The sequence below is a fragment of the Agelaius tricolor genome, unplaced genomic scaffold, assembly GCF_023055355.1.
Source record: "Agelaius tricolor isolate 1412-34295 unplaced genomic scaffold, bAgeTri1.0.p SCAF_18, whole genome shotgun sequence".
NCBI lineage: Eukaryota > Metazoa > Chordata > Aves > Passeriformes > Icteridae > Agelaius > Agelaius tricolor.
Genome location: NW_027269278.1, coordinates 2,536,525 through 2,562,559, shown reverse-complemented (window position 1 = coordinate 2,562,559; position 26,035 = coordinate 2,536,525). Strand labels below are relative to the sequence as shown.

General features: G+C 59.6%; 1 protein-coding gene across 1 annotated transcript; it reads right to left on the bottom strand.

The window, feature by feature from the left end:
- Window positions 1-17: 17 nt before the first annotated feature.
- Window positions 18-24,750, bottom strand: ARAP3 (ArfGAP with RhoGAP domain, ankyrin repeat and PH domain 3). The gene is made up of 34 exons (XM_071443013.1): window positions 24,611-24,750; window positions 21,911-22,980; window positions 21,293-21,348; window positions 20,933-21,006; window positions 20,108-20,178; window positions 15,300-15,569; window positions 13,447-13,516; window positions 12,906-13,026; window positions 12,519-12,706; window positions 11,030-11,136; window positions 10,730-10,929; window positions 10,496-10,581; window positions 9,993-10,175; window positions 9,620-9,782; window positions 9,180-9,311; window positions 8,951-9,107; window positions 8,721-8,823; window positions 8,323-8,521; window positions 8,172-8,235; window positions 7,221-7,384; window positions 6,866-7,078; window positions 5,957-6,062; window positions 5,335-5,482; window positions 5,110-5,178; window positions 4,746-4,820; window positions 4,523-4,637; window positions 3,723-3,851; window positions 3,420-3,553; window positions 3,196-3,278; window positions 2,959-2,994; window positions 2,459-2,522; window positions 2,177-2,314; window positions 1,859-1,897; window positions 18-1,218 (listed from the first exon to the last, which is right to left on the bottom strand). Exons 2-34 carry the CDS (start codon window positions 22,939-22,941, stop codon window positions 652-654), a joined length of 5,355 nt encoding a protein of 1,784 aa, XP_071299114.1. The 5' UTR covers window positions 22,942-22,980; window positions 24,611-24,750; the 3' UTR covers window positions 18-651.
- Window positions 24,751-26,035: the final 1,285 nt, after the last annotated feature.

Genomic DNA, 26,035 nt, shown 5'->3' with positions numbered 1-26,035 from the left:
GACCAAACCCTCCAGAGTACAAATAAACCTTTATTTCTCCCTGCTGGTGGCAGGAAAGGTACAAACACCCTCGCAGAGGAGGGGCTGCCCTCCATCGCCAGGACTAACGCCAGGCACACACGGCCAGCCCTGCTCCTGCTGCTCCCCCTGTCCCCCCAGACTATGCCCCAGTGGATGCAAGAGGGGCAGGGGGGATGGCTTGGGTGTGCTGGCCCTGCCCTGCAGGCCCAGAGCTGGAGGGGACACGCTGTGTGCCCCCGTACTGGCAGGCACCCCATGCCCCTGCCTGGCACGGTGCTGTGCTGCCAAACCATACGGGCACCACGTTCCTGTTTTGTTTTCCCCTTTACTTGTGTCCCTCGGTGCTGGGCTCCATGACAGGTGTGCCACCCATGAGCAAGGGCACAGTGTGTGGCAGCAGTCCCAGCCCTCCCACGAGGGGGTACCACGGCCCAACATCCTGGTCACCACTTGTCCCTTTTGTTCCCAATCCCAGCCTGGCTCCGGGATGAGGAGGAGGAGGAGCAGGGTGGGGCTTCCACGATGTGGGAGTGTGGGGTACCCATCCTCTCTGCCACTGGGGTACCCAGCATCGCTGCCACCGGGCACGCCTTGACCCCAGGTCGGTGGCCACCCCTTTGGCACAGCAGGTCACGTCACCGGCTGGCCAGGCCCCGGGGGTTGCCCATCGCTCTTCCTGAGGATGACACTGCTGAGCTCCTGCATTAGTTTGTCACTGATGGGAGAGGGAGGCTGCAAGCTCCTCTTCCTGGGCAGCTCCAGGGAGGTCTCTGCAGTGGGGCTGCTCCCTGGTGTGGCTGCCTGCTCCCAGTCCCTGCCCAGAGCCAGGGAAGGCTCCATGTTCCTCTCCAAAGAGGACGTTTTGGTGGGTCTGAGCCCCGGGCTCGGGGCTTTGCTGCTCTCCAGGTTCAAGCCCCTTTCGAGGGACACAGCTTTGGTGACAGAGGGCCCTGTCACCCTCTGGGCTGGGTTGGCAGGCAGTGAGGAGCGCAGGGCGGTGCCTGGCGGCTCCTCAGGGAACGGGGACGGCTTCTTGGACCTGTCCACAGGGGGCACGGCCGCCAGCTCTGCCAGCAGCCCCTGCCCCAGGTCCAGCGCCGCCAGCTCGGGGAAGTTCCCCACTTCCTCATAGACAGGATCGATGTCTGCCTCCTTCTCCTGCTGCTCCTCCAGGGAGTCCTGGTGGATCTTCATGGGCTGGGGAGGGCAGGGGGCAGGGTGAGGGGCACTGTCCACACAGCTCAGCTGTACCCCTCTGTCCCCCTCACCCTGCCCTCCCTGCACTGCCTGGGATCCTTGAACCTCACCATGGGGTTGACACCTGCAGGGGACCCGCCCTCCACCAGGTCCCTCGGCTCAGGCACTGCTGCCCTTTCTTCCCCATGGCTGAGGAAGGGGCAGTTTTGGTCCCTGCCTGGGCATGGTCCATGCCACCAGCCCAGCACCCCTCGGCAGAGCGTTCAGGGTGGGGTGGGCAGGTGGATCCCATGCAGAGCACAAGGCCAGGAGAGATGTGGTTCAGTGGCCTTTTTGGAAATAACCTGATGGCAAGGCACACCTAAACCTCTTTCCTCACATTTCTTCCATTGATACCCTATGGGCAATGTGTGCCCAATGGGAGAGGCTCTGGAACTGGGCTGGACTGGTGTGCCCTTGCTTGCCCACACCGGGACCATGCAGGGACCCACATCCCCAAGCAGGGAACATGCAGAACAGTGGGCCCCCCCTCATCTGCCACACAAGGTGGGCACATCTCCAAGTGCCTGTGGCATGCTGCAGGTGAGCCCTGGCACAGTGCAAAGCCAGCAGCAGGTGCTCCAGCTGTGCAGGTACTTACAAAGAACATGGACAAAGTCCTTCGCGTGTGCAGGCGGCGCTAGAAACAGAGGAGACGGACAGGGGTGAGCACGGAGAGCACAGAGCAGGGCCACGGCTGCCTGGGCAGGCAGGGGAGGGCAGAGGCTGCAGGAGCCTGCAGGCACGGAGAGCTGCCACGGACACGGGCACGGACACGAGCATGGCACACAGCACACACAGCACCCATCGGTGCGCCAGCCTCTCCAGCCCGGCAGTGGGCACGGGGGCCTGGGGCGGGTACAAGGAGCAGGATGGGTGCAGGAGCACCTGTGGGCAGGGGAAGCTGCAGGGGCTTTACCAGGGTCTGGTTGGCAGAGAGCATGGTGGCATCAGTGCTGTCCCCGTGCAGGGGCACCAGCGGCATCGTCCCGAATTTCTGCTTGGCCAGGTCGGAGGAGGAGCGGCGGCGCAGCACCACGGGGCGCAGGTCATCGTGCTGTGCACAGGGACAGGGTGGGCACGGGGGTCACGCCTTGCCAGCCCCCTGCCAGCCCTGCCAGCCCTCTGCCAGCCCCCTGCCAGCCCTGCCAGCCCCCTCCCGGCCCTGCCCAGCTGGGTGGCACTGCCAGCCTGCACCCACCTGAGCCTTGAGGATGCTGGTGGTCCAGTCCCACAGCTCGGCCTGCCCTGAGCACACCAGGTACCTGCAGAGCAAATAGTGGAGAAGCTGCCAAGGAGTGGGGCCAGTGGGGCCCATGTCACCTTGTCACCTTGTCCGTGAGCCTGGGGCTTTCAGGTTCATCTACATCCCTCAGGGCTAAATCTCTGAAAATCTCTGTGTGCCCAAATAGCTGCTTTAGGGCAAGCTGGGAGCTTTTAGGGCACCCAGCACCACCCATGGGGTGCTGGGGTGGGTGGGGAGGCAGGAAGGCTGTGAGGCAGGAATGTGGGTGGCCCCTGGAGCCTGGCTCCCATCCTGTGCCAGGGACAATGTGGTGCCACCACTCTGCCTCTCAATAGCCCCAGCTCTGCCCCAGCCCCAGTGCCTTGTACCAGTGGCCCTGGCTGTCCCACCCCCACCAAAACTGGGGACAGATCTCGACCTCTCCCAGCCCCAGGACAGCAGGGGAAGGTACTCACAGCTGCTGCTTGTCCAGGGTCAGCGTGAAACCCCACCTGGAAAGGAACACAAGGCTGTAGGACAGCAGTGTCAAGCTCAGACACAGCCTGGGGTCTGTGGACAGTGGGGCAGGGGGCTGAGCTCGCCCCATGGGCACAGGCTTTGGGTCCAGGTGTACTCCAGGGTTTGGGTGCCAGGAGCAGGCACTGTGGGATGGATATCTGCCCCAGTGCCATGCCCGGGAAGGTCCCACTTACTGAGCTGGTGGCTTCAGCTTCTTCCTAATGCCCATGTAGACCTTGGCAGCATCCAGGGGCCACTCACGCTCTGGCTTGGCACTCTGGGAAAGGACATCCAGTAGGTCAGCCCAGCTTGGTGCCAGCCTCCCTGCCAGGAGAGCAGCCCCCACTGTGCTGCTGCTGTCCCCAGGCTCCTCATGCCACCCCCGGGGCTGAGGCCCATCCCAGAGCATCCCCCCTACCCTCTTCTCCTTGAGCAGCAGCAGCCTCCTGTCCTGGATGACGAAGTAACGCTCCTGGAACTTGTTCCCCAGCAGCTTGGGGGGCTCCTCCCGGCACTTCAGCAGCCCACACTTGGGGGTCTCACGCTTGGCACCTGCCCAGTGTGGGGACAGAAGGGTCAGGGGGCTGGCAGGGTGGCATTGCAGGGGGATCCCACTGTGGGATCGGTGATGTGCCCCTGATGGCTGCAAGGGGAAGCTGAGGCAGAGCTGTGCCCCTCTGGGGACACCCCGAGGGGCTGGGTCCCTTTGTGCCCACCCTACCTGTGAAGAGACAGCTGCCCTCGCCGATGGGCACCTTCCTCACCAGCAGGTACGCGGCGCTGGGCTCTGGGAGCTTGCACCACTGCAAGGCCTGCTCCAGCACCTTCTCCTTGGGGTGCAGGGGCCGCTCTGGGGACACAGGGACACTCTCACCACCGTGCCAGCTCCTGTCCCCTCTGCCACCACCAGAAAGGCGATTTCATGTTGGGTTTACTAGGATTGTGATTCGTATAATACCATAACCTCCAAGTTTTAGAAGCAGGGCTGCTAGCAGTATGGACCCGGCAATGGGAGCTTCTCCGTGGGCTTTAGGCAGTCACAGATGCAGGCTTTATAGGGAGGCTTTAACTATGAAGGCTAGTGGAACAACTAGGCTTGCAGCCAGGCCTGATCAAGAAGAGTTTAATGTAGGATGTGAAAGTTTGAGTATTGGGAAGTACAGTGTACCAATTTGATTGTGCAGGTGGAGGATAGCAATGAGTAGTGGGAGTGAGCTGGCGAGTGTATAAAATAAGAGGTAAATGCCAGCGTTTAGGTGTTCTGGTTGGTTCCCTCATCGTGTGATGAGGATGAGGGTGGGGATTAGGGTGGCTTTGAATGTGATGTAAAAGAGTATTTAGCTCTGAGGCCGAGAAGGCCAAGAGGATGAATAGCTGAGCTAGAATTACTGTTGTAGCAAAGACTCGGTTGTGGTTGGTGGGTTCTTGTTCTAGGTGGTTTTGGTTCGCTGTCCCCCATGCCTGCCCCTCAGCAGCCTGGCCATGGCAGGCGCACCCCCTGGGCCATCCCCCCGTGCTCACCCAGCTCCCCGTTCTCCAGCGCCTCGAAGGTCAGCCAGATGTCCAGGCTGGCGGGCACGTTGCGCATCTCCAGCACCTGGTTGGTCAGTTCCTCTGCTGTCATGGTGGGGGACACCTGGGGCCGGACACACGGGCAGCTGCAGTGGGTGGTGCAGGATGGGTCCCAGGGGAGCCAGGAGCTCCCTCCCCACATGCTCTGGCACAGCCCTGCTCTGGGACTCACCTTCAGGGTGACGCAGCAGTCGGACACCTTCTGCTCCAGGTACACCTCGATGATGAGGTCTCCTGCCTGGGAGAGCTGTGGGGACAGTGGTGGCATTGGTGAGATGTTGGTGTGGGTGCTGAGCACATCCCACTTTCCTGGGGCTGGAGATGGTGTCCTGGGAAACTGGGGCTGCTCCTCCCCTGGGCAGGAGACTCAGGGTGGTGGGCACAGGGGAGATAAGAGGGGGAACATCCTTTCCCAAATGAGGATATGGGACAGTGGGGACCCATGGTGGGCAGCTGGGAGTGTCCCCATCCCCCAGGCAGTCCCCTCAGCCCAGGGGTCCCTGATGTGGTGGGGCCAACAAGCACATTCCCAGTACCTGGGTGTCCTTCCAGGTGGTGATCAGGCTGTTCTCCAGATCCATCTGGGATACCTGATCCTCATCAATCTGCCAGAGGAAGGGTGCACAGGGTCAGAGTGGAGCGGGATCCAGCTTGAGGACACAGGGCCAGGGTGGAGGGACACAGGGGGAGGCAGAGGTGGGGCTATGGGGGGATCCAAGGGGTCAGGGCCAGCACGGAGGGGGCTGCAGGCCCCTGCTTACATTGAAGATGCTGACGTAGTTGTCGATCAGATCTTCCATCACCTTGACCTCGTGCTCCCCTTTGCCGTCAGTCTGGAAGAGGCTGGGTGCGAAGAGCAGCGACAGGTTCTTGGTGCTCATCTGGTTGAGGTCTGCACATTTCTGCACCCTGGCACAAGGAGCACACAGGTGAGGGGCTGGTCCTGCTCAGGGTATGGTTTCAGCCCCAGCCACTCTCCTCTGCCTCATACAAACAGCCTGGATACCCCCAGCCCCTCAGCAGTGGGAACTCCAAACTGGGCAGTTCCTGTTTTGAGAACTTCCCTCTGATATCAAACCAGACAACGGCGCTACCTCAAACTCTGACTCACAATGGGAATTGAGTGTTTTCTGTCTTTTGGGGGCACTGGATGACATTTACATCCTACAGGGTGGTGTCCCCTAGTCCCAAACCTCCTGTTGCTCCCCCTTGCTGCAGGATGACTTTGGGAATGTTCAAGGTGTCCCAGCACCAGATGTGTGGGTGGAGCAGGGCATGGGCCCTCCCTGTCCCTTAGTGATAGGAGCCAGCACTCCCTGGGCAGCAGGGAGACCCCACAGGGCTGGCAGGACCAGGGAACCCTGGCTGGGGGGCCTCACTGACCGGTAGAGGTGTCCGATGAGCGCAGCCAGGGTCTTGTGGTTGAGGCGAGGCAGGCGATGGATGAGCTCCTTGTACCGCTCCAAGCGCTGCGGCTTCGAGGAGATCTCTGGAGAGAGGAAAACCAGATCCTGGCTGAACCCAGCGGATCTAGAGGTGACACAGCACCAAGGCTGGCACCAGGACCCATCCAGAGAAACACTGGCCCCAGGGTTTTGGGGAAGATGAAACAGGAAAGCCTTATAAATATGATTGTCTGGCAAAAGATTTTGAGAATATGGAAACTATAAGCGAGATTGAAATGAAAGCAAGCTTTGAGATCCCTCAGTTACTGAACAACGGGAAAACAATGGTGTGGCCAGCTGAAGGTGATCCCCTTTGGATGGAACAACACCCTCTGCTTGCAGGCAGCTCCAAGGGTCAGAGCAGACCCTACAGCTTGGCAGAAGGGGCCCAAAGAGGAATTTTTAGGGTTTAAAATGTAACACAGTATGGTAATGTAGGGATTCTTATAGGCTGTATGTAAATGCTATAGCATTTGTATATTGTGTACTAGATTGGTTAGTGAGAATGAGAATATTCAACACAGATGATGATTTATTGTATTGTAACAGGAACCTCGCTCTCTTACCCCATTTATTCTTTTACCCCTTTACGCTCTTACCCCTTTTACTCTCTTATGCTTTTACTCTCTCATCCTCTCATCCTCTCTCCCTCTCTCTTCTCTCAGTCCTGCTCTGAGCTGTGCCTGGCAGCTCCCAGCAGAGCCCTGCACCCAGGCCCTTTGCAATAAACCCCAAATTCCATGACCTGGCTGCAGAGATCTCTGCTCTCCATCCATCCCGACCGTCCTACCCCTGTCACTCCTACACAGGGAAGCCAGTGCAGAGCAGGGTTGGGTGAAGGAGGTACCTGCAGCCTCCTTCCACTGCGGGTGCAGCTCCAGGGTGAAGATGGGATCTTCCAGCTCCCGGAAGAACCTCTTCAGCACGTCAGTGACATCCTCGATGAAGTTGTCGCTGATGCGCAGCTTGACGTTGCGGGCGTCCCGCCGGAACTCCTCCATCAGTACCTTGATCCGGGACTTGGCTCCGTTCTTGCGGTAAATCCCCTCGTGCCGCAGCCCTGGGACAGGGACACGGGGTCACAGGGGCCGGGTCCTGCTCAGAGAATCCCTCATGGAGCTGGTGGCCCCGGAGCGGTGCCTCCTGCCTGGATCTGCTGGCCATCCCGAGGTGTTGGAGGGTGCTGGGGGTGCTGGGCTCACCGTACTGGGTGATGAAGGCGATGCAGGAGTCCACGATGATGGGGATGTCCCCCCGGCTCAGCTGCTGGTCCCTCAGAGCGTTGCCCCGGCCCCCTGCCGATGCCTGGATGTCACTGTACCACGCTGCCGAGTCTGCCCGCGACAAGCCCTGCAGGTAAAATGTCCTGAGAACAACAAGGGCAGAAAAGAGGGAATGAGGGTAGTCCCAGGGGCAGGTTATCCCTCCTGCCTGTGACAGGGAGGCAGGCTGAGCTGAGGGACACCCTACCCCACCAAAACACCCCTGCAAGGCACTCAGTCTCAGCCCTGCTGTCCCTGTAACTTCCCCACCAGGGATTTGGGATCAGCATTGGCCCATCCCTGTTGGAACCCTGGCTACTGAGAATTTCAGACTGTCTGTGCTGACAGGCACTGACCCCCAAGAGAACACTCACTGCATTGACCTGAGGCCATGGAGAAGGCTTCCAAAATGGAATGACAGAACTGGGATTGTGAGTGTGGAGTTTGAATACAAGTGTGTAATATCACATGGTGGGAAACTTAGGGTTTGGGGTTTTAGAATATAGTAATATAAATAAATCAAGATGGAGGTTTTAGGGCAGAGGCTAGTTGTTCATCTTCTTCTCCATGGGTTTGGGTGGTTTTGTGTAATTGAATAAAAAAGTCCTCATTGCGGGCCACGGGTGGTTAGTTATTGGGTTAAAAGTAAAAATAATTTAGGTGTCATTTCTTAATTGGAGAGTTTATCCTTAAAAGGCCTTGTAGAGAGAGAGATGGGGCTCCATTTTTTAGTTTGCTTGAGTGAAGTGCTGTAGAACTCAGGGTCTGTGAGACTGTGAGATAAGAACCAACAAACACCTGAATCCCAACACATCCCAAAGTGCCTTTGCCCTGGGCAGCATGCCGAGGTCGCTTGGCTCATTCCCCATCACCCCCACAACCAGGACTCACCTCCCCATCTCCACCAGGACCAGCAGCTCCTTCTTCTCCGGGGTGTCCGTGGGGGGAACCAGACCTGCATTGGGCGAGAAGCTGAGCAGTCGGAGCCACACAGGGCTGCCCCACGGTGCCCGTCCCGGCCCTCTGAGCTCCCGGCACTCACTGAGCTCCTGCAGCCGCCGCAGGTTGATGCTGTCCTCAGCCCCATCCTCCTCGGCGGGGCAGATGAAGAGGTGGCTCTTCTGCAGGATGAAGAAGGCCCTCTGCCAGCGCTCGGGGTTCAGCATGCACTTGTAGCGCAGCTGGCCCACGCGCTGGAACTCGTAGCCCAGCAGGCAGTGGCAGCTCACGGGGGTGAACCACTGTGGGATGGAACAGATGAGCGGGGTGAAGACATCCCCAGGGCTGACCCCCACGAGGATGGGGGCAGCTCACCAGGGAGGATAGGAGCCCTGGAAAGGGAGGAGAGCGCTTCCCACAGTGAATGAAGGGCATGGGGAGCTGTGAGGAGTCACAGTAGGTGAGCAGGGACAGTCTGGGGACACGCTGGGGCTGGCTCACCTTGCCGATGGCACTGGCCCAGGCTTGCAGCGTTTCGGGCCCATCAGTTCCCAGCTGCTGCACTTTTTCCCCAGTGAGGAAGAGCTCAAGGGTGAAGCGAAACCTGCAGAGGATGAAGCAGCCATGAGGGCAGCCCTGTCCCTGCCCCCAGAGCCAGAGCAGGGAGCCCAGCCCTGCTGTCTGTGTGCCCCACGCTGTCTGGGCAGGACTGGGGGCACGGCCGGGGGTACCTTTCAGTGGGACCAGGGCTGGTGAGTGCCTGGTGGGCTTTGTTGACCCCCAGGGAGATGAGATCCCCGCTGTCAATGTGGCCCAGGGGCTCAGTGCATTTCTCAGTCTCGAAGAAGAGCAGGGCTCTCTCCAGGGAGCACCACGTGCGCTGGAAGTCTGCAGGAACAGGGGCTCAGTGCCACTGGGGTGGGCACCCTCTGCCTGCCCTCCCACGCTGCCCACACTCACCCTCTTTGCTCTTCTTGGCCCCTGGGAGCTTTGGGGGGGCCGTGGCCCGGTACAGGTACCCGCTGTGTGTCACTGGCTGGGTGATCTCGTTGTAGACACCCTCGGGACCCGGGTCCTGTGCTCGGGGGCTCCCTGTGGGACACAGTACAGAGGGTGGGGGGAAGAAGGCACCCCCAAATTGTGGGTACAGAGGGAGATCCCCCTCATGCAGGTGTAGGCAACGGGGTGTGCAGGCATGGGGTTCTCTGAAAAGGGACTCCAGAGGAACCTGCTAATCAGAGATTCCAGAGGAATCCTTCAACAGGATGAGTCCCCCAGGGAGCCACGACACCTGACACCCTGAGTGTCCCTGGCCTTGGGCCATGCCAGGAGGGGCAGGGCCAGCAGCAAAACGGAATTTCCTCCACCGCAGCCAGGTGGGGCTCAAGGCTCCTCCTTACCTGAAAGGTTCCTGGGCCTTTTGCTCTCTGGTCCCCACCAAAGGTCGGCCCCCGGGGCTGCCTCGCTGGCAGCAGGGTCAGAGGCCAGAGCAGCCTCCGAGGATGAGAAGAACTGCAGGATGGTCTTGAGCAGGGCTGGTCCTGCCACTGCAGAGCACAGCGCCTGGGGTGAAACAGGAACATTTAGGGACCCTGCCCTGGCTTATGGAGACCCCAGCTCCCTCCCAGGGCTGCTCCAAGGCAGCCAAACCAGGGCACAACCTCCCCAAATCTGCCTGGCATGAGGGAGTGAGCACACGCAGCCAGGCAGGAGGGGCTGGCACCTCAGACCAGGAGCTCTGGGGGGCTCCCAGCCCCTGGAGGTGTCCCCTACCTGCAGCACCTCCTCCTGAGTGGCGTACTGGGGGTGGGGCAGGCGGTACCGTCCCTCCCGGTACTTGCGGGCGATGAATTCCCGTCTCTGCTCGGCGCTGCTCTCCGGGGTGATGGCCTCGGCGGTGGGGAGCCGAGCGGCCCAGAACCGGTTGGCTCGGTCATTTCCCAGCACGATGAAGAGCTGTGGGAGAGTCCCGCGGTCATGGCGAGCCCCAGGGTCAGCAGGAGGAGCAGCGTTCCCGGTGTTCCTGCATCCTGAGGGAGGCTGTGGGGATGCTGCTGCCCCGCCAGAAGCAGCCTGGCCCCTGAGCACAGCATGCCTGAGTGCCTCACCTGCATGATTTCATTGCACCTCCAAATGCCTCACCTGCACAATTTCACTGCACCCCTGAGTGTCTCACCTGCACAATTTCCTTGCACCCTCAAGTGCCTCACCTGCATGATTTCATTGCACCCAAGTGTCTCACCTGCACGATTTCATTGCACCCCTGAGTGTCTCACCTGCACGATTTCATTGGACCAGACGCTGGTGTCCAGCTTCAGGCTTTGCACCTTGGAAATGTTGGAACCCAGGCTGCGGTGCTGCCCTGCAGGGAGCAGGACAGTCAGCACCCCTTGATCCTGCCAGGGAACTGGGCCCCAAGTAATGCCCACGTCCCAGGCAGACCATGCCTGCCCCAGCCAGCCCAGCCCACACCCCGAGGATGCCCCTGTGCCCCCCAGGAGCTGTCCCACCTGCACACTGCTTGCAGATGACCACGCACAGGTTGATGGATGCCCAGTCAGGACTCTGAGCCCAGCAGTCAGCACAGTATTTGTTGGCTTTGTTGGACCAGATCTTCTCTGCCACCTCGTAGTCGTAGAGCATCTCAGCAATGGCCTCCTGCAGCGCCTCCATCCACTCCCGCTTCTCCCGCTCCGACTCGGCCACGAAGCTGGGAGCACCAGCACAGCCAGGGCTCAGGGGCTGCAGCCACCAGCGCCCAGCCCAGCCCGGGCTGCTCCTCCCTGCCCATCGCCCAGATCCCAGTGTACCTGAACGTTTTGGAGGGGGTGATGAGCTCGAAGCTGCGGCTCTTGGCCTCGCGGATGGTGGAGCCGCGCATCTCGATGAAGCACATGGCAATGCCCATCTTGAAGAACTGCAATTCAGGGTGACAGCGCTGTTGGTTCTGCTGGGCACCACCCTGGGCACGCCTGTGGGGTTGGGGCTGCAGCCATGGCATCCCCAGCATCCCATCCCTGCTTTGCCTGGACAAGCCCCTGCTGCTCCCTCAGCCACCTCTCATCTGACATAAAGCACCCTGCAAACACCTTCAAATGAAAGGCAGCTTCTGCCCACAACCCCTGAAATGTGAATACCCACGTGTCCTGGGCTGCAAGATGTGGTTTCTATTCTATTTCCCATCCATTAGAGCTGGGGCAGTTCTCTGCTGTCCATGGGCAGTTTGTTCTTTCTCTCTCCCCCAGCCAATCCTCCCTGCAGGAGATCTCTGCTGTCCATGGCCACTGAGTGTCCCTGCAGGGCTGATCCAATTCCAGCATCCCATGGGGAGATGCTGCATTGCCCAGGGCAGGAGCCAAGCATTCCTACCTGGATCCAATGTGAGCCTGGCACAGCCCAGCAGCCTTTGCCCAGTGCATTGCCAGAGGAGCAGCTTCTGCTGCCCTGCATGGCCAGAGGGAGCCCAGGCCCATCTGCAGCAGCCCTGGAGCTGCAGAGGAAAACTCCCCCCTTGTGCAGGATCCCTGCTCCAGCAGAGCCACAGCTGGCACTGCAGGAGGGCTGAGCCCCCATGGGATGGGGCTGTGCCACCCCCCTGACACACAGGGGACAGGGCCTGATCTGACTCTGGCATTGGTTTAGTTTTTGTTTGTGCTATTGCATTTGTATTTTTAATTTTCCTAGTAAGGAACTGTTATTCCTGCTCCCATATCTTTGAGAGCCTCTTAAAATTAAAACAATTCAGAGGGAGGGGTTTACATTTTCCATTTCAGGGGAGGATCTCTTCCTTAGCAGACACCTGTCTTTCCAAACCAAGACACCAGGTCCCTTTCTTTTGGGGATTTGAGTCAGGCACCCTCATAAAACAAATATCAACCTGAGCCAGCTCCTCAGAGCTGATGCTGCTTAGTACACAGCAGGCACCTGCAAGTGAAGTGATGGAAATAAAACCAGGGGTGCTAAGAAAATTCAGCAGGAAGGAAGTGAGGTATTCTGTGGGCAGCAACAGCAGCAGCAGCAGCGTGAGAGGTGACAGGGACCAGCTGTCCCTGTGAGTGTCCCTTGCAGCAGATGTGTTTGCTGCTGACTCTGTGGCCATTGATGCAGCTGCCCTGGGATGGCTTGGGATGCTTGGTGTGACCAAGACCAAAATGCCTGGTGGAGATGATGATCTCCAGCTTCTTGCTCTGCCATTCCCTTTTCCCTGCCCACCCATTTCCTCTCTGCTCTCTCTTTGGCACCAGCCCTGCCTCAGCTCCCTCCACCCCTCTCATCCCACGTGGGGGTCTGGCCACAAACCTGCTCGCTCTTGTACAGCCACATCTCAGGCAGGCTCAGGGCTGCGAAAACCTTGGACTTGTGGCCCTTCAGCTCCAGGGTTCCTGACTTCTGGCAGTGGGCAGTGTTGGCAGGCCGGGGCCGGGACCCCACCAGGCGCTGCTCCATCACCTTCTTCTGCAGCGTGGAGCACCACTCATTCCTCTGGGCTGGGGACCAGGCAGGAGGGAGCGGGGCTGAGCCCTTCCCCACAGCCCTGGCATGGAGCAGAGCACCCAGAGGGCAAGCAGGGAAGCAGGGGATGTTTTGGGGATGGGGTGAGAGCTGCCTGTAGGGTGCTCTGCCTGGAGAAGGGAGGCAGGGATGGGTACTTAGGGCTGGTGGGCCCTGGCCCAGGTTTTCACTCACCCTCGTTCTCAGCACGGAAGACAAAGATCCGATGGCTGGTGATGACCTGGAACTTGTTGTCCTTGGTGGAACGAGCCATTTCAATCACAGACAGCGGGATCACTCCTTTGGGGTAGGGCTCCTGGAACGAGCCCCAGGTGGGGTTACCCCCTTTGCCCTTCCCACAGGGCACCTCCATGACCTGGCCCATCCTCCACATGCCCTGGGTGCTCTGCTGGTGCTGCCTCACGGCACTGCCTGCGGGCACCAGCAGCCAGGTGAGTGCTGGGGATCCAGGAAGGGGTGGATCCATGGCTATCCCTGTTTCCACCAGGATCTCCCCTTTTCTGCTCCCTGTTGGCAGAGGGACCCTTGCTATCCTGGGCTCCCCACGGCTGAGGCTGTGCTGGGAGCCTGCCAGGCATTGGCTGCTCCACCCTGGTGATGGCAGAGCACTGCTGGCTCCTTCCAGAAGGACAAGGGGAGGCCAAGGGGATGTGGCAGCTCCCCAGGCGGTGTCAAGGCTCAGCCTCCCCACCCTGCCCTGCTGTGCCTTTGGTACCTTCTCACTGCTGGAGTACATCAGGTTCTTCCCATCGAAACGGACGTAGCGCCTCTGGAAGACATAGTTCCTGTTGGGATGGCAGAAAAACTGTTGGGAAGGGGAGGATTGGCCCTCAAAGACCCTTCCTCCTCCCAGGCACGGCTGCACAGAGGGGCACCCAAGAGGTTCCTCTTCCAAGGGGAGCACAGTGTCCAGTGCAGCTACCTCACCTTGCCCAAGGGAGCTTTACCTACAGGGGCTGCCCCATCCCTGGAGGTTCTCCAGGCCAGTTGGAAGGGCTGGGAGCAACCTGGGATAGTGCAAGGTGTCCCTGTCCATGGCAGGGTGTGGAATGAGATGATCTTAATGTCACAGACATGTTTTATGAAAAATCCTTTCCTTTGGATTTTTCCTCCTGAGAAGCTGAGAGGCCTCAGGAACAAAGTGTAACCAATGGTTATCTGCTGCTGTGGAATGCAACAGGTGCATCTGGGATTGGGCTCATGTGGTTGTTTCTAATTCATGGCCAATCACAGTCAGCTGGCTCGGACTCTCTGAGAGTCAGGAGCTTTTGTTATCATTCCATTCTCTGCCTTCCTTTCAAGCCTTCTGATGAAATCCTTTCTTTTGTTCTTTTAGCATAGTTTTAATATAATATATATATCATAAAATAATAAATTCCCTCTGAAATATATATATACTACACTAATAATATATATAAATGATTAAATACAGAAATAGTTATAATAATTATAAACATATTAAATATATAAATATATAAAAATAACTAAAATGATAATTAAATATATAAGTATATATAATACATATAAATATATAAATAAATAATAAATTCCTTCTGAAAGATATAATATTAAATATATATAAATATATTAAATATAGAAATATTATAATATTTATAAATGTATTAAATATATTATAATATATATTTATAGATATAAATATATAAAAATATTTAATAAGTATATATAATACATATAAATATATAAATAAATAAATTCCTTCTGAAATATATAAAAGAATAATAAATATATATAAATATATTAAATATAGAAATAATTATAATAATTATAGATATATTAAATATATAAAAATATATAAACATATAAATATATAAATATATAATAAATATATATAATATGAATAAATAATAAATTATTTCTGAAATATAAATAATAATAAATATATAAAAATATATTAAAATATGTGAAGAATTATAATAATTATAAATATATTAAATCTATAAAATATATAATAAATATATATAATATATGAAAACTATATAAATAAATAATAAATTCCTTCTGAAATATATATAATAAATAATAAATTCCTTCTGAAACATGGAGTCAGATCCTCATCTCTCCCCTCTTCCTGCGACCCCTGTGAACACCACCACAACTGGTGACCCTGAGTGACGAAAAATCCGCACAACCTTCAGGTCCCTCCCAACCCGAGCCCTCTGTGACCCCCTGGCAGCCCCACGTACCCCTGAGGGGACAGCTTGTCCAGCCAAGCTGTGACCCCCTGGCAGCCCCACGTACCCCTGAGGGGACAGCTTGTCCAGCCAAGCTGTGACCCCACGTACCCCTGAGGGGGCAGCTTGTCCAGCCAAGCTGTGACCCCCCTGGCAGCCCCACGTACCCCTGAGGGGGCAGCTTGTCCAGCCAAGCTGTGACCCCCCGGCAGCCCCACGTACCCCTGAGGGGACAGCTTGTCCAGCCAAGCTGTGACCCCCTGGCAGCCCCACGTACCCCTGAGGGGACAGCTTGTCCAGCCAAGCTGTGACCCCACGTACCCCTGAGGGGACAGCTTGTCCAGCCAAGCTGTGACCCCCCGGCAGCCCCACGTACCCCTGAGGGGACAGCTTGTCCAGCCAGCCGCTGAGCATGGTGGGCCGTGGCTCGCAGAGCGAGGTGAAGCTGGCGTAGGGGGAGATGGTCAGGTCGTCCAGGAGCTCGTCGGGGTACAGGTGGGCAGGCAGGCTGAACGGGGAGCCCTGGGCCCGCGGCGCCTCCACCGTGGAATAGCCCTCGCTGTCGGTGTGGGCCATGCGTTCCATGAGCCGGCTGCGGCCCTCCTCATCCTCGCTGCGGCCCTCGCTGCTGCACTCGCTGCTGGTCCTGTGCCAAAAGGGGCTGGGAGGGAGCTGGGCACCACAGCACGGTCCTGGGCAATGCCACCCCATCTGGGGACACCTGGCACTGCTCTTGGGCAATGCCACCCCATGTGGGGACACCTGGCACTGCTCCTGCCTGGGCACCACAGCACGGTCCTGGGCAATGTCTGGGGACACCTGGCACTGCTCCTGGCTGGGCAGCACAGCACGGTCCTGGGCAATGCCACCCCATCTGGGGACACCACTGTAATGCCACCCCATCTGGGGACACCTGGCACTGCTCCTGGGTAATGCCACCCCATCTGGGGACACCTGGCACTGCTCCTGGGCAATGCCACCCCGCCTAGGGACACCTGGCACTGCTCCTGGCTGGGCAGCACACAGCACAGCACAGTCTTGGGCAATGCCACGCTGACTGAGGACACCTGGCACTGCTCCTGGGCAATGCCACCCTGTCTGGGGACACCTGGCACTGCTCCTGGCCTCAGCCTGGCCTGCCTAGGCCACGCAGGGCTGTTGGGGTTTGCACCTCTGGGAGTGCTCAGGAGCCCCATGGCCACCAGCAGCCCGAGGCTCAGCCAGTCCTGTGTGATGGCACAAAGGCTGGAGCTTCCCTGCTTTAGGGAATGTCACACAGGCCACCACCAAATGTCCCCAAACCCCTGGCATCATGTCCTTCTCCTCTTCACAGGCAGCAAAAGGAAACCAGGCAGATCCCCAATCCTAAATCCTGCTCCCTGCTGTACACCCAGCCCAGCTGCTCCCTCCCTGTTCAACATTCCCAGCACTGTGGAACTCCTGCCATGACCCCTTTGTGCCTGCTGGGCTGGTGGAGCTCCTGCATCCATCCCCATTCCTGGGAATCCATGCTAAACGCCCACCAGCCCTGCTGGGACTCTCCAGCCATAACAATAAAAGGAAATTATAAAAATAAACTGCAAACCTGCCCCTTCCCATCAGCCCTCTCAGCCAGTGCTTTTCTTTCCCTGGAAAGGAAATGTGCTGGGAAATGTCTGGCAGTCCCAGGAGGTCACAGGGGCCTGCCCAGGTGCAATGGTGATGGGAAGAAGACAGTTCCTGGGACACCCCAGCACCCAGAGGACAGCATCCATGCCAAACTCCCCTGAGGAATCCAATGCCAGGGTGAAGAGAAGGATCCTAAAAAGGCAACAAGGACAATCCAAGTCTTGTCCCAGCTTCTGTCTGAGGAGCACCTGAGCATCTCCAGGGGACAGGGTGGGTGATGGGGCAGGGCCATGAGGAGAACTGGAAGGACTCCCTTGGCCATCACTGCTTCAGCCTCAGGAGCTGGGTGATTGTTGGAACTCAGTGCATCCCTCTGGGTGCCCAGAGCTGCCAGGACCCCGCCGGGGGGCTCGGAGACCCTGGCACACAGCCCAGAGCACCTCTGGCTTTGATTTTGACCCATGGAGCAAATTACCAGCTTTGTATGGGGACATGAAAGTCACAGAAGTTTAAATAGTACAATAATAAAATTATCACAGGGTGAAAATGTCGATTTTAGGATTTTTGGTATGGGGGTTATGGGGACAAGATGGAGGAATCTGGGCATGTCCAGCCTTTCTTCTTCTTCTTCTTCTTGTTCTTCCATTTTCTGCTGTGATGCTGGCACTTTGGGATTGGTTTATAATGGAAGAGCACTGTCTAACATGGGTGGTAGGTATTGGGAATTAAGTGTAAATATGTTATACAGTTTGTAGTATAAAAGGACAACACTGCCTCGGGGGCAGGCAGAGAGCCTGTGGCTGCCCTGCTGAGCAGATCTCGGCTGGGCAGAAAGAAAATTTTATAGGTAAGAATTAATAAACAACATCAAGACTGAAAACTGAAGAGCTCTGACTCGTTCTTCAGCTGCACAGGCCAAAGCAGAGACATCCTGCACATCTCGGGGCAGCGGTTAACAACCAAAAACCCGAGAGGGGACATCAGACAGAGCCAAGGAGCAAGGGGCAGAACCATGTGGGAGAGGAGCAGATGAGCTCTAGGAACCCTCCTTGGAGATGGAGACATTTTTGGAGAAGAATCCCACAGAATGTGAGAAAGTGTCTCCAGTGTAAGTTCATGAGAAGCTTCAGGACCAGGGGAAGGACCCAAAACACTCCTAAACTCTGCCAACAGCTGGATTTGGGCACTGCCTCATCCTAGGACAGGCCCTGGGCAGGCACCTTTTGAGGATCAGCTGTCCCTGATCCACGTGGGACAGGAGCAACCCCAAAATCTGCCTGGGAAGATGCTGGAGCCATCCCAGCTGGGTCTGCCCAGAGAAGCGGGGTAGGGCCAGGGCTGAGGAGGGATGGAGAGGGAAAACGGCCGGAGTGGCTCCAGGAAAGACAAGAAATGGCCCTGGCTGGCCTCGAGGCTCGGAGCACAAGGAAAATCGCTGTTTAATTAGCACAACAGAGCCTTGGCACGGTGACTCATCCGGCTGGAATCCCAGCCTTGTCTGCAGATGCTTCAGGAGGGACTGGACAGGGAACAACGGTGTGGCTGGGGGACTCCGAGTCACAGGCAGGCAGCAGCCTTGAGTGCCAGGGCTGAGAGGGAGGCAGACCCACGGAATGGGGCAGGAAAAGAGGAAAACGGGAAAAAATCCACGGCAGCCCCTCCCTGAGCCGGGCCTTACAATCAATGAAGCTGCAAAGAGACAGAGGACACTGAGCATCAGGCACCCACAGTGCCTGGTGAGTGTGACCCCGTCCCCTGAGCTCCGTGGGGTGACAGGGACACTGCTGTGCCACCTCTGTGTCCTGCTGGGGCTGCAGCAGGGCACCAGCATTTCAGGGGGCTGAGCATCACCAGCGTGGATGGGGGTGCTCAGACTCAGAGCAGGTAAATCCCTCCTGCTGCACCCTCAGCTCCCAGTTTGCAGGAATTTTGCATTCCTCTTCCTCTTTCTGGGGTATTTTCTTGCAGGTGAGGTGGCTCTGCTCACCCCTGACACTGGCACTGCACACCCCAAGCCAGGGAGCAGTGTGGGCCAGACAAAGCTCCTCCAGAAGAGGGCAAGAGGAGGTACCACAGGGAGGAAAAGGGGCAGAAGGGCCTCTCGGAGGTTTGGGACTGGGAAATATTCCCCATGACCCAAAGTGGATGGGTGGGCAGAGGACACCTGGTCATTCCCAGTGACACAAGGATGAGGACTGGAGAAACACCAGTGCTGCAGGGGAGGATCAGGAGGTCCCACAGAGGCAGCCAGGGCTGGCCAGCAGCCCCCCAGCAGCTGAGCAGGACCCCACAGCTCTGCTCCAGGGAATGGGCTGGGACCAGAGGGGCTGGGGTGGGATGATGGAGGCTGGGAACACAGGGCAAATGGGTCTCAGAGCTTTTCTGTCTCCTCTTCCACTCTCAACACCCCAGCCCTGCTTGGCTGGGAGAAAAAAACCTGTGAACTGCTGTCCCTGGCACTGCTGATGGTCACATCCTGCCTCTTCTCAGCAAGTCCAGCTGCAAAACCCCACAGCTGCCAGTGCCTGGCCAGTTCCCTTGGGATGCTCTGGAACCCAAGTCCCTGGAAGCCACTGGATGCAGACAGGTCAGTGCCCAGCTCCTCTCTGAGCTGATTCAGGGGCTCCACAGGAGATTTCAGTATTTCTCTGTACAAAACTCCAATACCCAGGTGCTGGAGTTCTGGAGCCTGAGAATTTTAGACTTTCTGTGCAGACAGACTCTGACCCCCAGGAGAGCACTGCATGTGACCTGAGGCCATGGAAAAGGCTTCCACAACTGATTGCTAGCACTGGGATTACGGCTGTGTAGTTGATTAGAAGTGTGTAATATCACAGGGTGGAAAACTTTGCAGTTCCCCATCCGTGGCTCTGATCTGTGCCATGGATCAGGTGCCACCACAGTGCCACACACCCAGAGCACTGGCAGTGTCCCCAGAGTGGGCAGAAAGGCAGGACAGGGACATGCACTGGCCAGCAAGGCCACAGCAGGGCTGAAGGCCACAGAGCTGCAGCTCACCTCCTCCTCACTAAGCAACACAGGAAAAGGAACCCTCCCCATCCGAAATGGGAAGAGCAGCTTTCCTTCCTCTTTCTGAGATGCTATCAGGAGTTATGGAAAGTACATTTCAAAAGTGTTTTAAAGGTGCCCCTCACAATTTCACTGTCCTCCACCACAGAGTGCCTGAGCAGCAGCAGATGCTGATCTGATGCTGCTGGAGCCCTCAGGGATTGCACAGCCCCTCATCTGGAGCTTGGAACCAGCTAATTTCTGAGTAATCCCCATCCCCCATGGTGTTTCCCTATTCCCAGAGGCCAAACCCAGGTTCCTCTGGGTGTACAGGTGTGCAGTGCCCCTGGTGCTGCCCCAGCTGTGGCTCAGAAATCTCCCACCAGCACAGCTCCTGCTCATCTCCAAACCCATCAGCCCTTCTAGAGGCAGCTGACACCATCCCAGAGGCTCCTGATCAGCTCTGCTGTGGGGTGAAACCCCTATTCCCTCTCAGGCTGTCCCCAGGGCTGTGCCCTGTCCCCTGTCCCCAGCTCAGCCCCTGAGGCCCCAGGAGCTGATCCCTACCTGCAGCCTTCCCGCTCCAGCTCCAGCTCGGACACGGCCTCGTAGCTCTGCTCAGAGGAGCTGCCAACACCCTGGGAGGAGAGAATGGTCACATCTGCTGTGCCCTGTGCCATCCCAGAGCCCCTGAGCCTGCCTGGCCCTCAGTGCAGGGGCTCACCTGTGACCCTAACCCAAAAGCACAGAATCTCCTGAGCTGGAAGGACACATCCAGCCCAGCTCCTGTCCCTGCCCAGACCCCCCAGCAGTCCCCCCTGTGCATCCCTGGTAGCCAAAGGCTCCTGGAGCTCTGGCAGCCCAGCTCTGGGGCACTCAGGGCTATTGGGGTTTGCATCTCTGGGAGTGCTCAGGAGCCCCATGGCCACCAGCAGCTCGAGGCTCAGCCAGTCCTGTGTGATGGCACAAAGGCTGGGGCTTCCCTGCTTTAGGGAATGTCACACAGGCCACCACCAAATGTCCCCAAACCCCTGGCATCATGTCCTTCTCCTCTTCACAGGCAGCAAAAGGAAACCAGGCAGATCCCCAATCCTAAATCCTGCTCCCTGCTGTACACCCAGCCCAGCTGCTCCCTCCCTGTGTCCCCCCAATATTCCTGGCACTGTGGAACTCCTGCCATGACCCCTTTGTGCCTGCTGGGCTGGTGGAGCTCCTGCATCCATCCCCATTCCCTGGGCAGCCTGGGCAGTGCCCAGCACCCTCTGGGGGCAGAACCTTCCCTGGGCATTGCTGGGCACTGTGGCCTCCCCAGCTGCAGCTCCAGGCTCTGCAGCAGCTGGTGGGATGCAGAGTGACAGCAGGGGACAGCCACCACCCCCAGTGTCCCCTCACCTTTGGCTCCCGGGGCAGCCCCACATGGCCGAAGATGGTCTCGCTGTAGGGGGTGATGGGGGGATCGTTCCCCTCTGTGGGCAGAGAGGGCAGGGAGAGCATCAGAGGGGAGGCAGAGAGCAGCCAGGACTGCCAGCCCTTGGGAGGGACCCCACAGTGCCCCCCAACACGCAGGGAGTGTGACAAAGTGACACAGTGACACAGTGACACAGTGGCACAGGGGCTGGGCTGTGCCTGGCATGGCCACCCCGGTCCTGGCAGGGGCAGGGGCAGGGGCAGGGGCAGGGGCAGGCAGGGGTGTGGGTGACGCCCTCTCCCTTGCCGGGAGCCCGCGGTCCCTGCTGTGCCCCGGGGTCTCACCTGGCCTGCCGGTGGCTCTCTGTGGGATGGGGGGCAGGGCCCCGGGCCAGCCAGGGCTGCAGGGAAACAGGACAGGGTTATGTGCCCGGAATGGGGCCCGTGCTGGCCGCTCTGGCTGCTCCCGAGCCCGGCTTTGTCCCCTGGGATGTGCAGCGTCCCCTCCCCGCTCCCAGCGCCCTCCTTGCTCCCTTCCCTTCCCACCCTGGCACTGCTGGGACATTTTCTGGCTCTGTGGGGCATTTCCCACCGCAGCATCTCCCCCCTCTGACATCTCCCACCTCATTCCCAGCAGGCCCAGCTCCAGAACCTCACTCAGCCACCCCCTCAGCATGCTGGGGACCCCCAGCGCTGCTGCCAGAGGGGCACAGAAAGGGCACAGCTTCCCCCTGCATCCACAAGGAGCCATCGGGGGGCCCAGGGCCGTCCTGTCATCCCAGAGGGATCCCAGCTGCCGCACCAGAGCTCGGGAAAGGCACGGCGAGGGTGCTGAAAGGGGCTCGTCAGCACCTGGGGGCAGCTCTGGGGGAGTCCCGGGGCTGGGGGGGTCTCTGCACCCTCATCTCTGCCTGCTCTGCGCCCCTCCCTCGGCGCTGAGGGGAAGCATGGGCTCGCTCAGACCTGTCCTCCGGCCGGCTGTGCTCCTGCGGGCACGGGGCCGGGGGCGGCGGGACCCCCTCCCCCCGGGACCCGTCCTCCCCTCCCGGCTCCTCCGCGGCTGCCGCCGGGCGCTCGAGTCCCTCGTAGATGACATTGGAGACCATCTCCAGCCGGGGCTGCCCGGAGCCCGGCTCACACGAGGCTGCCCTGGGGCACGGCGAGGGCTCCCTCCTGCCCGGGGGAGCCTCCTGGGCACTGCCAGGGCTGGGCTGGGCTGCCAGGGCCCTGTGCCTGTGCCGTGGGGGCACGCTGGGCACGGACGGGGGGCATGTCTGTCTGTTCTCCGCTGTCTCCAGGCCCTGGCCGTGGCTCGGGGATGGCCGCGTCTCCTCCCGAGCGCTGTCCCGCCCTCGCAGCCGGGACGCGATCGCGCCCATGGTCACAGCTGCCCCCGGAGCCGCCTCCGGGCTCTCCAAATCCGTGGAGCTCTCCCCTGGCACGAAGCCCTCCAGTACCACAAAGGCCGCTGGTGCCCGCTCGCTGCCCGGGCCGTGCGCTGGCACCGCGGGGCGTGCCGGGGGCACGGGCACAGATCCCTGCTCCGCCTTTGAGCGAGGGAAAACCGTCCTGGGCTTGGGAACCGGCTTCGGGGCGGGAGGAGCAGCGTCCTTGGCTCCAGGCGGTGCCTGGCCCGGCACGGTGACACGCGGCTGCGTCCCAAAGGCGTCGCTGGTCCCTCCCGGCTCTGCTCTCATGGCATCCTTGCCCTCCTGGGGGGCATCCAGCACCTCCGTGCCTCGGCAATGGGAGTCTCCTGCCGCGGCTCTGCCCCGCGCTTGGCTCAGCAGCCGAGTCTGCTGCGCCAGGGTGAGGATGCGCTTGCGGTGCCCGGTGGCGGTGATGCCGATCTGCTGCAGGTGGTGGCTGTCCAGCGAGGTGGCATCTCTGGCCACGTGGTATCCGTGCTGCTTGAAGACATCCCGGTACCGCTCCAGGTGGATGCTGGCCAGCCAGTCTGCAATATCCGAGTCAGGCCCGCACGGGGAGCTCATGGCCCTGGGGTGCCTCTGGACGGATGCTCAGCCCATCATCTGTGCGAGGAGGGGAGAGAGGGGCTGAGGAGGCGGCAGGAAGGGAAGGGGGGTGGGTTCAGCTGCCGTGAGGGGCGCGGATCCCGCGGGTGGGAGCGCGGGATGCTCCCGGAGGTGCCCACAGATCGCTGCCGTCCCCGCAGCCGCTCACCTCCCACTCCCAGCTCCGGGAGCCTCTGTCCTGCTGTTCCCAGCCTCTGCAGCGCTCCCCGGGGCTGCCGGAGCCGTGACCCGAGCCCGGGCAGGGACCGAGGCTCCGGGGGCTCACGGGGAGCGGGGCCGGGGCAGATGCCGAGCTCCGGGAGGCTCCGCGGGGCCGGCGGGCGGGCAGAGCCGCGGGGGGGGCCCGGGCAGATACCGGGGGAGCCGCGGGCCCCTCCCCGGGGATGATGAGCTCCTGTGCCGGCCAGCGCGGGGAGGGCTCTGCGGCCGGAAGGGCCAGACCATAATCTGTCTCTCTCACTGCTGGCGAGGGCATGGGAGAGGTCAGCATGACTCACGGACAGACAGAGGGGGGACAGACTCCCACCCACCCACACACCCGCCCGCACATCGCTGCAGAGGCACGGCCGGGCTCGGGTGCCACCAGGGACGCTCAGCCCGAGATGACTCCGCGGCACAGCCCGGGACAGAGCCTGCTGAGGGCCTTTTCCCATGAATCACGCAGCTCCGCGCTAAACCATCTGTGCTGACTGTGCTGCCACTGGCTCTTTTTCCAGTTCCTCCATTTCCCTCTATTGTTCGGCGCAGGCTTCCTTCCTGCTGCCTGCACGCTCCCACGCATCCCCTGCCCCCTCCCGCCGAGCCGCGTCCCGAACAGAGCCGGGAGAGCCGGGCTGAGCCCCCGAGCCCGTGCCAGGGCTGCCCGGGTGCTCTGCCAGGCTGCGGTGCCCCCGCCAGCACGTGGGGGACGCTGTCAGCGAGGAGGAGGAGGAGGGACAGCCAGGACAGGGCCTGGGACAGGGGCACAGGGCAGCTGTCAGGCTCTGCAGGACCGACAGAAAAGGCAGGGCAGGGCAGCGATGTCCCGCACAGAAAGGGCAGAGCAGGACAGTGATGTCCCTCACAAAAAGGGCAGGGCAGGGCAGAGCAGGGCAACGATGTCCCTCAAAGAAAGGGCAGAGCAGGGCAGTGATGTCCACACAGAAAGGGCAGAGCAGGACAGTGATGTCCCTCACAAAAAGGGCAGGACAGGGCAGAGGAGGGCAGCGATGTCTCCCAGCGATGTGGGCTGGGTGTCTGTGCCCCAGGGTGGAAGGGCTGTACCCACTTCTGCCCAGTAGCTGGGCCCAAAATGGGGCAATTTCCCCCTTTTTCATGCCTGTATCACCCTGAGGGATCTGCGGCCGGCTCTGCCCTCTGCCTGCCCTGCCTGGGGCCTCTCCAGTGAGGAGCTGGCACCTGAGACCTCTCGGTGCCTGGGGCTCCGGGGCCGTGCCGGGCACCGTGCTGTGGTGTGGCCCTTTGGGGCAGTGCAGGGCGTGGGCAGTGACAGGTGGGCGCCATCCCCGTGCCCACAAACCCCTGCCCAGCTGGCACAGCGAGCACGGACTGTCCCAGCCCTGGCCCTTCCCCAGCGTGCCCAAATCTGTCCCATCCCTCACTTGCCACCCCCGCGCCTGTCGCTCACCTCTGGCGGCCCGCAGCCCCCCGGGCCGGCTCCGGCGGGGCAGCACGCGGGGTGGCAGTGTCCTGGCTCTGGTGGGGCAGCACAGCGGGTGACAGCGTCCTCTGGGCTCCCGGGCCACCCTCTCCGGGCTCCAGGGGGATGCCAGGGCAGTCCCGTGCAGGAACTGCCGCGGGCTCCGCGGCGCCCAGGCTGCGCCTCCCACTGCCGGTCCCTCCTCCAGGCCAGCCCTCTGGTCCCCATCGTGTCCCACCCTCTGTCCTGTCCCTTCCAGGCATGACGCTGCCCCGGCTGCGCTGGGTCCTGTCCCTCAACCAGGCTCTGCCTTCCTTGGGGCTAAACTGAGGAAAAGAGGCTAAAATATTCATGCTGCTTATGGGAATCAGAGACTGGCACTTGGGGGGCTGGCTGGGTGAAATTTTGGGGAGATCAACACCTTTGTGCTGTGGGGATGACAGGAGTGCTGCACCTCATCCCAGTTCTGGTGCCCTTTGGGCAGGGGGTGTGGGGTGAGCTGAGGGGCAGGATGGCAGCAGGGGCTGGCGTGGAACAGGGACATCCAACGGGATTCCATCCTGCAAGGAGCCTGAGCTTTCAGCACAGCCTGGCCCAGCTGCTTTTAACACAACACCTCTTGCAAGAGCCCCAGCAGGGCTGCCCAGCTCAGCTCTTACCCAACCTTGAGGCTGTCAAGGCTGATATCTCCCTCCTGATGCCATGCTGATAACATCTCCCTGCCCTGTGAGCTGAGCACTGCCTTGCTCCAGCTGCAGCTCCTGCAGGTCCTTCCCCACCCCAGCAGTGCCCATTGTGGGGGTGGTGTGGGAGGGCCACCCTACAAAACCCCTGCGTGCAGCTCTGGGGAAAGGCACTCACCACAGGCTGCTGCTGCAAAGCAGAAGCAGAATTCAGCATGAGCCTGGCAAGGCTTTTGCCTTCCTTCCCTTTCCCCAGCAGCTGCTCCAGCAGGGAGTGACACATCCCCAGGGCAGGGGTGATCCCACGGACCCCCTTGTGCGTGGGGTGTGGAGACCCTCGGGGTGCCAGGGGACCCTCGGGGTGTGCAGGGGGAGGGCACAGTCTGTCCTGCCATCCCCCTGCCTTGCAGAGGAAGCTGTTGGGCCCTGCTGTTCTGAGGAAGGCTGCTGAGGTCTGTGGTGTGGCTGGGAGGGACAGAGCACAGATCTGTCACCATCTCTGTCCTGCTGTGCTGCAGCAGAGAGCGCAGACTGGCACCTGCAGCACCTCCAGGGACAGAACCCAGGCAGGGCCAGGCTGGGAGGATCCACAGGGGCTCCTCTGGTCCAAACTCACTGCTCAGACAGCTCAGGGCACAGGGCTGTGTCCAGAGGCTTCTGCCATGGCCCCAGGCAGGGACACTGCACAGCCTCTGCACCATCTGCTCAGGGCTGGCACTGCCCAGGGCAG